The 12,397-nt window shown below is 38.8% G+C and overlaps 1 protein-coding gene across 2 annotated transcripts; it reads right to left on the reverse strand.

Moving 5' to 3' along the window:
- Positions 1 to 124: 124 nt before the first annotated feature.
- Positions 125 to 11,960, reverse strand: LOC132108069 (dual specificity tyrosine-phosphorylation-regulated kinase 1A-like). Of its 2 annotated transcripts, none has more exons than XM_059514548.1 (11): positions 11,246 to 11,960; positions 6,954 to 7,150; positions 6,661 to 6,753; positions 6,231 to 6,419; positions 5,884 to 6,031; positions 5,500 to 5,786; positions 5,263 to 5,409; positions 4,384 to 4,524; positions 3,982 to 4,285; positions 3,748 to 3,872; positions 125 to 3,661 (listed from the first exon to the last, which is right to left on the reverse strand). In XM_059514548.1, the coding sequence occupies exons 2-11, from the start codon at positions 7,071 to 7,073 to the stop codon at positions 3,077 to 3,079; spliced, it is 2,139 nt and encodes a 712-aa protein (XP_059370531.1). In that variant the 5' UTR covers positions 7,074 to 7,150; positions 11,246 to 11,960; the 3' UTR covers positions 125 to 3,076. The 2 variants fall into 2 exon arrangements, with proteins under 2 accessions (XP_059370531.1, XP_059370532.1); XM_059514549.1 differs by lacking the exon at positions 11,246 to 11,960 and adding an exon at positions 10,594 to 11,140.
- Positions 11,961 to 12,397: the final 437 nt, after the last annotated feature.

Consider the following 12,397-nt stretch of genomic DNA (forward strand, 5'->3'; position numbering starts at 1 on the left):
ACACGTTTGTAAAGTTCTTGTAAGAACTAACGTTACTGGTTACAGACACAGTCCTCTAAATTTGACCGATGTAGTGTTGAATCAACAAGCCAGGGAATAAAAGAAGAAAAAAGCCAAGAGCGCGTCAATTAAGTTATTTTTTATATATCATACATAAGACTGTTTGATTATAATACAAAGGGCATTTTCATATACACAGCAAAGTCTTGACGATCTTACAATCTGTGGACACTTATCCTTTCCCCATGCTGTTCAATTATATAGTGCATGTTGCATGAAAAGGGTCAAGAAAATCTGAAAAGAAACAAAAATCAATCCAAAAGGCAGAAGAATGTTGAATTAAAATCCATGATCTTGTGTATCAGTGACATTTAAGAGAAAGGGGTAGCAAGTTAGCAACAGACCCAGCAAACCATGAGCATTAGAAAAAGTGTGGACATACATGCGTCATACCCTGTGAAAAGATTATTTCGGTACAAGTTATAAGCCCTACCTTTAATGTTGTCCTGGTGATGGCAAATGCCTCTTACTAAAACCAATTTGGTACAATGACCAAGTGAAACAAGAAGGATTTAAAAAATAATAAAATAAACAGGTAAGCAAACACATGGCAATGTAATTGACATACCAGCAGGAGCAATGTGGTGAGTTCTATACTTCCTTTATTTAAAAAAATATAAATATATACATAAATTCTATTTCAACTATTAAAAAGGGGCTGCATTTCATGAAAACTGCACTAAATCAGGTCTCATTTAGTGACAGCTGAAAACAGGTGCACTCTTTAAGTTTCTGTAATTTTTAGCTATGGGAATTTTTGGAATGTTTGTGTCAACGTCAGCAAACTGCACTCGAATGTACTATATATATTTATATATATATAAACATTTTGAAATCAAGCTAACATTCAGGTAAACCTTTTTTTCCCGATTACCACTAGCCGTTGTGAGATCTGTAGTTATGCCAAACATGATTCTGGCTCAAAGTGATGTCTTTGCGAAAGGAAAATCTTCAAATGTGAACGCCACGCACTTTCTGGCAGGATAGTGTCCCACTGTCTGTGAAGAACAGCTAGATCGAGAGACGCACCAAACAGGGTTCCTTCGAAGATACAAGACCTAAAGTGAAAACTTAAGCTAGGTGGTGGTGGGGGGAGTAAGCACAGCTATCCTTAACGTGACTGAATAGTGACTATAAACACTTATCCTCTCCAGACCGACATGCATGTGCCCGGTGTCTGTGTGGCAGCGCGTCACCTCTAGTTTCCCTTTGAATAGCACATCTGAGGCAAACATCCAACCAATCACTTGATAACAAACTCAGACTCAGAGGTCATAGTAGCTACAGAAGACTGCCTGAATAAATAAATTTAAGTAGCCACTTAGATTTAAAAAGGTAGAAATTAGCATGTTCATCAAATTAGGTATAAAAGGCAGCATCACTGACTGATAGACCAGGTAAATACAAAACAAAACACTTTTCTCTCCTCAGAATAATTTGTGATCTCTCAGATACTCTGTAGCCTGCAGAGTAACTGTCAGTGTCCCTTCCCTCCCTTTGACCGGATGAAACAAATGAAAAAGGTAACAAATCAGGGAGGTTTATCCATATATTAAACCAATTTCAGTTTTCGTTACCATTAAAACATGAAGTTCAGCAAAAGTTCCAGTTTGAGATACGAGTATAGACTAAAATGGACTTTGATGAACCTTGGGCTGAAGTGGTGAACTGCTACATTATTTCTTACAGACACCTAGTGCTATAAAAAACAACTGCTTTGGTATATCAAACAAAAGAAAGACGGTCATAAAGAAGAAAAAGTAGTTTGTGTAAAATTCACAGCATAATTCAAGAGGAGAAAAAAGGCAGTCACATAAATCTCATTACATATCTTCTGTGTTCAACACAAAGAGGCATATTTATGCAGTTATTTTTCAATGGGAACCACATGCTTGACGGGAAATAAAGAGGAAAATAAAAGAAAGAAAGCCAATTAATGGGAATGAATACCTTCTATGTGAAATCCCACTACGGCTATTTTAGGAAGTCATGTTAGGGACGTTTGAGCAAGACCCTGCAATTTGGAGTCCCTTAAATGAGAAATCTTTGCTAAATAAAGGCCTCTGGATAACCATTCTCATTCACCTTCCCTAACCAATTACGGACTCTTTAAATGTAAAAATATAGAGGACAGCCATCATCTCGATTTAATGATAAAGTCCAGTTCCTTTTCAGTCAAGGTCCAAAAGTCATAAGGCCAAAGGGTTCTCGACGACAGCCTCAGATCCACCTGGATCCAGATCTGTCCCCCCTCATCACTCCTCAGCTGCTGTATGTAGTCGAAGCCGTCCTGTCTGGAGGACTCCAGGCCTGAAGAGTACTGCACCTGCCTGTCTACCCCCAGCTCCTCCTCGCCGCTAGGCCAGCGTTCACCACCGGAGCTCCACAGCTATGTGCCCCCTCTCGAAGAGTTACACGATACCGACAACACGAAATATCACTGCAAGTACTGCTTCCTTGACACGCTACAGGTTTAAACACACAGGTCTTTAGAGAAGATTCGATTAAAGGGTAAATAAAAAAAACTACCAGCCAAATTATAATGTCCAATGTTTCACTTGTTTGAACTAAACAAATGTTTTGCATTGCTTTACATATAAAAAGCTGTACGACAGCTCACAGCTCTGAAATGCTCACTGTATTGAACGAAAAAGGGACAAATAAAAGTAAATCTCCTAGTTTCCGGTGTAACAGATGGTAAATAAGTACTGTATGCAGGTGAGTGAATCGTCAGATGCGTGTCTCAGATTCACTATGGTTATTTGCAGTATCATTAACTTATCTAGAAATCGACAATGTAAAAATGATGGAAATACATATATACTTTTTTAAATACTCTTCAATTTGTAGCGGTTCAGTGATATCTCCCCTCAGAAGTGAGCAGCTTTTATTCTCTATGCACCTTTTGAAAAAAACAGGAGGAAATGAAAACACCACCATAAAAGGGGGTTTGGGGAAACGGAACAAAACAAAAAAACAAAATTCACACAGAAAAACAAACCCATTTCAGCTAAAGTCACGAGCTGGCCATCGAGCTCTGCTGAACACAGACTCCAGTCATCGGAGAATCTTCCCTATCGATGCCTTGTCTCATGCCCAGGTGTCCCTCTGCTATAAAGTGACCAGTTCCTGTGTTTGTGGCAACGGGGTACGTGGGATGTCCAGCCATACCAGTCTCTTGGCGAGGATTTGAGAAGGCACCCAAACCCATACTCAAACTTCCATTTTGGCTAAAGTCCAGGGTTTTGGCAGGAAGCTGGCGGAGCTGGTAAGCCTGGTTGCCTTGGTTTCCTGTGGAAGAGGAAGATGTGGAGGAAGAGGATGCCGAGGAAGACAGGGATGTCATGGACAGATGACCATGCACCACCTCCATGGAATCCTGGGTGGAGGCGCTGTTGGTGGGAGATTTGTAGAGTCGCGGCCGTGGTCGCGTTGCTATGACCTGTCCGTGGTGATGATGGTGGTGATGGGGGTGCAATGCCTTGGGGTGCTGGGGAGGCACATGAAAAGTGGTTTCCTGGACTGGATGAGTCTCTACAGTGACAGGTTCTGGTCCTACTATTCCAGGCCATACTACTGGTGGATGATAAGGCTGTCTCGCCTGCACAAACAAGGAAAAACATTGTTCAGTCATGAAGGCCAAACTTTGAATTGCTTTTCTTGACCAGATCAACCAGGTGGGCTCACCTGTGGGCAAAGGTTGTCACAGTCTAAGGCTGGCATGGCTGTGCCGAAATGCCCGCTGCTGTGCCGATGGTGATGAGTTGGATCAGATCTTGCTCTGCCACTGGTGCTTGTTCCAGATGATCCTCCTGAAGCAGAGGAAATGAACTGCATTAAGCTTTATCGAGAAACACACTACTATCAAGTCAGTTACAACAAAGAGCTTAGAGACCAGAACAGATGAAATCATAATAGAACCTGAGCTTGAGGATGTACTAGAAGTGGTCCCTGATGACTGTGACTGCTCAAGTGCAGGACTTGTTGACACACTACTGCTTGTATTGGTTCCTTCATCCGTCATCTTCTTGAAGAAACTGTGCTGGAGGGCATAGTAGGGCTGAATTCTCGTCTTGGGGTCGTAGTCCAGCATTCTGAGAATGAGGTCCTTGAACTTCAAGTAGTCAGCTACTGCGTGGCCGGATTCTCCCGCCCGACGACCGCCTGGTCCACCACATTCAACTCCCAATATGACATGGAGCTTTCGAGAGGCCGGAGGTTTGTACTGCTCACAGAAATACAGAAAGACATTCTAGCAACAATAACAAGCATTCCAACAAACAACAATCGCACAATACTACAACTGTCATAAGTAACATGTACCCTTTTTCCATCTTTGGTCTTCTTAATACTCCATGTCCCATCTGACAACTTCTCAAAGAACTTCCTGGCTTTTGGTGCTAGGTCCATAATATGATTGGGTGGGATCCCAAGTACTTCAACAATTTTGTTCATTTGGTCCACCTGGATTGGGTTACGATTACATAATTGTTAATCAACACTTTTAGTATAGGGACCAATTCTCACTATTAACTAGTTGCTTACTGGCATGCCTATTTATAATATATATGCTGTTTATTAATACTTTATTAGTGCTGGGCAACAATTAAATCGCATCCAGTTTTTGTGTACATATTATATATGTGGGTACTGTGTATATGTATTATTTATATATAAATACACAGAAATGCATGTATATATACAAGAACATTTTCTAAATATATACTGTATATGTGTCTTTAAATATTCATAAACACACAAGTACACACACATATTATGTACACAAAAACTTTTATTTTGAATACGATTAATCATTGCCCAGCACTAGTATTTACAAAGCACATATTCTACATCCCTAATCCTACCCAACACCTAAACAACTATCTTACAAGCTATAAAGAAGCAGAAAAGTTGTAGCTTGAGGGAAATGTCGTAGTAAATGGTTTGTTAGTAGCGAGAATTGGACCTTAAAATAAAGTGTGACCGTTTGTTTTTTACACTATAACATTGAGTTTTAGTTATGTAGAATCCAACTCCTGTATTCTGTACACACATTTAACAATAATTTAGGGGATTCATTCCCACATATCATTGTAGTTGTCAATCATTAAACTTTGTATTCACTGTGTTCAAGGACACTGGAAAAATTAGTTATTATAATCATCAAAATTATTAAGAATATTAATACCAACAGCTCATTACCTCATTGGCTCCACTAAATAGAGGCTCTCCTGTATGCATTTCCACCAGAATACATCCCAGAGACCACATGTCTATGGCCAAGTCATATGGCATTCCCAGTAACACTTCAGGGGAGCGGTAGAATCGACTCTGGATGTACTGATATATCTGATGGAGGAGGAGGAATATGTAATCAATTACTCTAAGCATTCTGTGACAATCTCCACACTTTCCGCACATTCAAAAAAATCACAATACCCTTTGTCCCAGTTGGCAGGAGCTCCCAAAGTCCACTATTTTGATGGCACTTCTCTTGGGGTTACATAGCAGGATGTTCTCTGGCTTTAGGTCACAGTGGATGATGCTGAGCTCAGGTGTAGCGAGAAACAGTAGTGCTGTACACAACTGCTGGGCAAACTTCCTTGTCAGATTTAAAGAGACACCTCTGAAGTTCGTATTCCGTAACAAGTCATACAGGTTGTATGACAACATTTCAAATACTAAGCAAAGATGATTCCGGAACATGAAGTGCCGTTTCAAGTGTACTGAGAAAAGAAATACATTTAGATTTTTATATTTAAAATCAAAAGAAATGCACTGTATGCAAAGATTTCGAAATGATATCAAAGAATGTCTGCTTACCTATATAGTATTTCATCTCTGTGTCATGTTTGTTCATGAGCTCGAGAAGCCGTACTTCAATTTGAGCTTGATTCAGAAAGGCCTTCTTGTTCTTGATAATCTTAATAGCTACCCACTCTTGCTCAGCTCGGTCGTAAGCTTTTACAACCTACAAAAGTGCCAATTACATTCACTTAAGACAATACTTTTGCTTCCTTATAAGATATTAAAACTGCTTTGAAATTGCAATTACACCGTGCATCATTTTGACAGCCATGGATTTTGCTTTCAAAGGACAAAATAATAATTTAGCCAACAATAATTTTTCAAAAATCTTAAACAATTGAAGAAAACTCAAGACAATATACCTGGCCAAATGACCCTTTTCCAATTAAAGAGTCAATTTCATAGCGGTCCATCCATTTTTCCCCATTCTTGACAATGTAGTCGTAGTTCTCATCATCGTAGCCATCATTGAAGACTTTCCTTTCTTTCTTGTGGCTGGAGTCCTCACCTTGACCTTGTTGATGCCGTCTTTTCTTTTTTGCATAATACACCTAATACAGGAGAGCAAGTTAAGTTTCACAGCATTTGTCTAAATTCAAAAATCCTTGTGCATTGTTGTGCTCATAACTTGGTGTGAAAACTTCCTAAAAGACTTTTCAGAGGTACAAATACTTATGATCTAGTATCATAATTTTGTACTTTACTACAATTTTTTTAGCTTTATTTTATGTTGTACTATGGCAAGGAACATAATATAGATATGAGGATAGCATTAAAATCAAGACATTTTACCTCATTGATGTGTTTGTAGGTTTTGATCAGGTCTATGGAGAGCTTCCTTAAAGGAGCTAAAGTAGGGTCACGAAAGCATTGGGGCATGTGCCTCTGCAATAAAAGAAGGGGAAACACATGGACTTTTTTACAAATTCACATACTTTTGACTAAGAGGTAAAATAATCCAAAGTCTAAGTGAAAAGTAACAGGAAGTATTCATTTCACAAAGTGCAATAACTGAGCGTGCTTCATCCATGGTTATTCACAACGCAAAAAACTAAGTGCATAAACAGGAGCAGAGCCTCCCGTACCTGGCTGGCAGTGAGTGCTTGTGTCTGATCACTGTATGGCAGCACAGTGACAGACTGGTCTGTACTCTGCTGGTGACAGTCACTGTACTGCTGGTGCGAATGAGGCATGGGAGCAGCCATCTGAAGACCAGTAGCATGGAAAGAAAGAGAGGGTGCAAGCCGGACAGACGAGGGTTTGCATGCTGAGGTCTCTCCCCCTAGAGGAAATTTAAGCTAAATTAGTGCGTGTTAGAACAAAATTTTCCTCTCTCCATGTGATCCTTTGAAACGCAAACCTCTTTCAGATTATTAAGACTATACATCATCTCTGTTTTAGGAAAGAAAAACAATCTCTGAGATTTTTATGTAACAAAAATTAAGCATAGGCTTGTAGCACAAGAACTTAAACAACTGGATATAAAGTGAATATATACATATGTACAAAAAATAAAATCTATGAATTTATTAATCTCTCAGAATATAGCAAAACACATCCCTGTAAAAGGAATGCCACAAAAATAAAGGCAATAACAATTAAAGCACAGCAATAAAAAAGACAATTATTTAATATAACTGTACAGAAAAAGACAAAAACAAATCTCTTCTCAATTTCTAAATAAAAAGAAAAAAGACTACAGTGCAAATTTCTCTCAAGTACAACATTTTTGGTCAGAAATCTGTCCTTTTTTAGCTGTAAATTGTGATAACTATAAGAAGCTTGCTCATATATCAGCATCTCTTGCCAGGCAACACAATGCACCACAGCCACACAGAATCCCACCACTATTCAGAATCCCAGCAACAGCACCTAATTAGCATAGCCTATCACCAAGAAGATACAGTGTGATTTGGCAAGCCCATCAATGTTCAAGCCAATCACAGAAGAGTATGCAAATAGCCTACTTTTGTTGCCAGGGCAGAGCTGCTCCCATTTTCCAATAAGAAAACAAGAAATAAACAAGAAATAAAATTGAACTTTGGCACACTTAGATGAAGCATCCACCACATTGGAGCCTGACAGCAAAATAGCAGCTCAGACCCCACTCATGGTGTAGGAGCGGAGAATGATTCAGCTGACCTAACTGAGGCAGGGCAAAGAATTCATGTGATCCACAAAATATCAGAGGATGGAAACACTTCTACTGCCTCAAACATAACCATTTCAAACGATTTTCAGGACAAAAGCCTATGAAATAACACATTTTTACATTTATTTATCAACATAAACATTTTAAATTGAATACATATATTTTTTAAAAGGTACAGTGAGATATCATTGAGATGCACATTGTATTTATGATGTTTTGCCAAGGCATATTTCTCAATATTGGCTTGATGATTTATGTTGTTAAGGACTGCATGCAGTTCACAAAGAGAAAAACTGATGTATGTCACAGTACAAACAAAGAAAATTGCATTCTGCACCACAGAAGATACTCTTACTGCATATAGAGTTCTGTTTTAGTGATTTATAAGCAGCTTTTATAACTCAAAAGAATAAATATGAATAGGCCTGTATTAAAAATTATAAAGTTGGTAACATACAAAATATGTAAACAAGGCCCTGCAAATATAAACATTAAATAAAACCCTCTGAGGTGCATTTCATTATTCTGTCACTCATTTTACACAAGTACTACTCAGATTGACATTTTATTTCTGAATCAGATTAAACTAAAGAAAAAAAAACAACAACAACAAGAAATACCATATACTCGTTTTTTTCTGTTTACAGACATGTGATTATCCTGTTTCAAGGGATGAAATCAAGTTTAAATAATATCAATAAATTAATTATAAGATTTGTTTTTAATAACACTAACAAGAACTAGTTATATATGCTTTGTAATAACAAAATAATAATAAAAATTATGCTCAGGTGCTTTTGACATTTAATTGATCCTTTTCAATTAATTTTATTTCATGGCATGTCTGGTTATTGTTAGGCCAGTTAAATATTAAACATGCAATTAATTTCCATTGACTACAGTACAGTAAGGGACTGTGATAATTAAATGGCCTTCTCATGTTGAACGCACATGCAACAAGAACAATTATGGCTTTCCATCAAACATTTTCCAATTGATAATAAAGGTCTGTAACACAACTGGTCCTTACTTATAGTGTAATAGTGGGTCAGCGCCACGTAATTTATGACTTTTAAGATGGCCAGTGACACCTTCTCAAAATACAAAGTTAAAATGTGTTCCATGTCCCAGAAATTATTCCACTTATTTGGTGTGGAGCACAAGAACAAAAAAAGTAGGTACAGCAAACAGAGCTTCTTCACACAAGTTATGATTAAGCCCAAAAAAAAAAAAACCATCTTGGTTTTTTGCTACCAACTAACTATTCAAACTAATGTCAAAGTGACTAAATGCAGACACGATAAACAATGAAAAACTTAAACCATCATTTTACAAATTGACACATTTTACCACAGGAATCAATAAAGACTGGAAGTAACTGCACAACAGTTCTGCTTCAAAACAAGAACAGATGCAAACAGCTAACCTGGATGTATGATTTCCAGTATAATTTAATTTCATCTTAATTAGCTGTAAAATGTTTGATTCACTTGCAATAAGTGTTAACTAACTTATCTTCCCATATTTCAAACTTTCCTTGCATGAATAGAAAGGCTGCAAATAAACTTTGATTAAAAAAACATCACAATAAAAGATGAACAATTTATAGAAATTACAACTCATTTCAAAACTGAGCATGTACAGCATGCGTTGGTAGTTTATTTTCCTATTGCTTTTTTAAAACTTGGGTTACATTGAATTTATATTTCTACAAGTAAACCAAAGTTCACAACTACTACAGACCTTTGCTTGAGCTAACCAAACATACTTAAGTGTTGAATAAATAACCCCCCCCCCCCCCAATAAAGTTTCCCTAGGTTACATAAAGTTACAATTAATCTCATTTGTAAACAGCTAATAAAAAAGCAAGCCCTGAAATAATACTACAGGAGATCAAAAGGATTTCAGCACCACTGAAACTCCAAAACAATGCCAATAAGATGGAAAGAAAAGGGATACAAGTACAGATCCTGGTCCTCTTGTGCATGTAGGCCCACTCCTGCATATCCAGTAGACTTATTTTTCTAGTGTGACTGAAATAAGGTTTGTACACATAACTAATAAACAGCTTCACAGGAAAGAACAAATACGTTAGCCCTTGTTGAATTAGGACACCAGTCAATCCCCCTTTTAGACTGCTGTGGGAGGAAGTGATGGACAAAAAAAGATGGCATTTGACACAGATCTACCTATGAACTTCCAGATTAAAGTTTACCTCAGGTAAACAGAAGCAGCAAACCACGACCCTATTTTTGACGAGACATTTCTCTGTGCAAAACGCATCTGTATCAGCTGTACTTTTATTATGTAACTTATACAACATCCCCAAAGCTGAACCTTCAGGTGACACCGAGGCGAATCGTACAACCTGTCCTGTATTTACCTGGTCAGAGACCATCATCCATCTGGAGAAGACGAAAGCCTTTCTTTACACAGATTAACAAATAGAATCCTGAGCAGCGTGCCATCCATTCCTTCTTATTATCTATTAATAACTTGAGAGAAACCCTTGAACGCTGAGCAAACTAACCAGAGTTAAACTGAGTGACAGTGACAGGTAACGCGGACCTTACCTCTCTCTAGATGGCTTAGCCATTCATCGGGCTCGATCGGACTCGTTTGACGTCTCCATCGTCACGCTTAAGTCTAAACCCGTACTACATGACAGAGCAATGTTTGCTGGATAACTATGGTTAGGCATCACATCCCTGGCTAATGTCAGCCCCCCTCCCCCGACAGGAAACCAGCCTGATGGCTAACTGACAACACGCTAGTCATGGGGCTTCATCATCCAAACACTCCCATCACAGTGATGTGATGATACACTTCTGTAATCACCAGCTGGCAGACTTTCTGCGGGTAGTTACGTTATATATAAAATCGTAGGCTGAGCAAACCCCACATACACTCCGGCAGTCTGACCTAGCGAAGCTACACGGGGTTAACTTACCTGTTAAACGACGAACAGACTGTCCTAAAACCTTAACAATTGCTCACTAGTCGGGCTTGGGCGTGTAAAAGCAGACAATGGTGATCGGATGAGCTATCTGGTGCATGAACACAGATCGCTAACTAACGTGAGTGAAGTTATTAATCTGCTAGCCATCTAACGTTAGGCCAAATCAAGCTAGCCTGTAACGTAGCTTCTACCAAACAAGCGGATTGTAAACAAACCAACAAAGGCCAGAAGCTTCACTTAGACCTCTACAAATCTCAAATACTCACCTTTGATGGTGTGATCTTCATTTAAAGTCCCAGATACAGTAAAGTGAGGCGATTGATCCAGTTTCCTACGCTGCTTCCGATGAGACACCCCTAATATATTGAGCCAGACGGGGCTAAATGCCTTCCTATTTCGACTGACAGGTAAAACAGCGTCTTTCCGATGCGTTTTTGCCCATGTCAGATCTCATTTGTGTATTAATCATGGTTTGTAAGTGACGATGTGATGGCTAGCGGCTAGTTAGCGCTCTTTCTCAGTGACTTTAACGAACGCGGCTAACCAGCTAACGTTAGCGCTCGGAAACGCACAATCAAGATCATTCGCTTCTGTAGAGGCGGAGACGCGAATTAATTGTTTTCAAAAGCAAAATTAGTCAAAAAAAAAAAAAAACAGCGCCATGCAGATATCATGGAAAGCGCTATGTGAAAAGGTGAACAAAAACCGTTAAGCTTTTCTGTCAGTTTTCACAAAATGGCGCGCGATCCAAACCTGCGCAGCGGACCGGCCCGAGACACGGACTACTAGCCCAGTAAATATAGTCCTGACATTCCGACTCTTTGTCCCGGTGTCGTTTTCAGTCCCACGCGGTTGGTGATGCCTTTCCAAACCTGTCACTGTTACGAGCGCGTGACTGCATTATTCCGGCGGGAAGCGAAAACATTTGAAAGATTAAAAAAGCAACTGACAAAATGGCGACAGCCTGGGCTGTTGCTATGGCAACTGTCAATCAAGCACCCGAGAACCCGGATGTTCAAATGACGATTAAAAAAAAATTGTGGGGGGGGGGGGGGGGGAAGGTTGCTGCACGCCATGTGTCAATCAAGTAAAATTGTCAAAGGAACTTTACACAAACAATAAATTAAGCATTTTGCAAAACGCTGAACTATTTCAAACAACACTGGGCTGCTTTTTACTATGTATTTACAGCTTACGCGTAGTTTGTGGACAATCAACTATATTATGCAAAACGCTGTGCTTACACAATTATGTATACACAAGTTTGTTTTAGCTCAAATATGCTGCATGTGCTAAATAAAAATGTATAAAAAAATGATATAAGGTCTTACTTAGGATAAGTCATGTTTTAAAACACTAGAAGACATTGCGAGTTTATTGTTATAAGTTGTGTTTGTCAGGTTTATCTGGTTTTATGA

The sequence above is a fragment of the Carassius carassius genome, chromosome 28, assembly GCF_963082965.1.
Source record: "Carassius carassius chromosome 28, fCarCar2.1, whole genome shotgun sequence".
Lineage (NCBI taxonomy): Eukaryota > Metazoa > Chordata > Actinopteri > Cypriniformes > Cyprinidae > Carassius > Carassius carassius.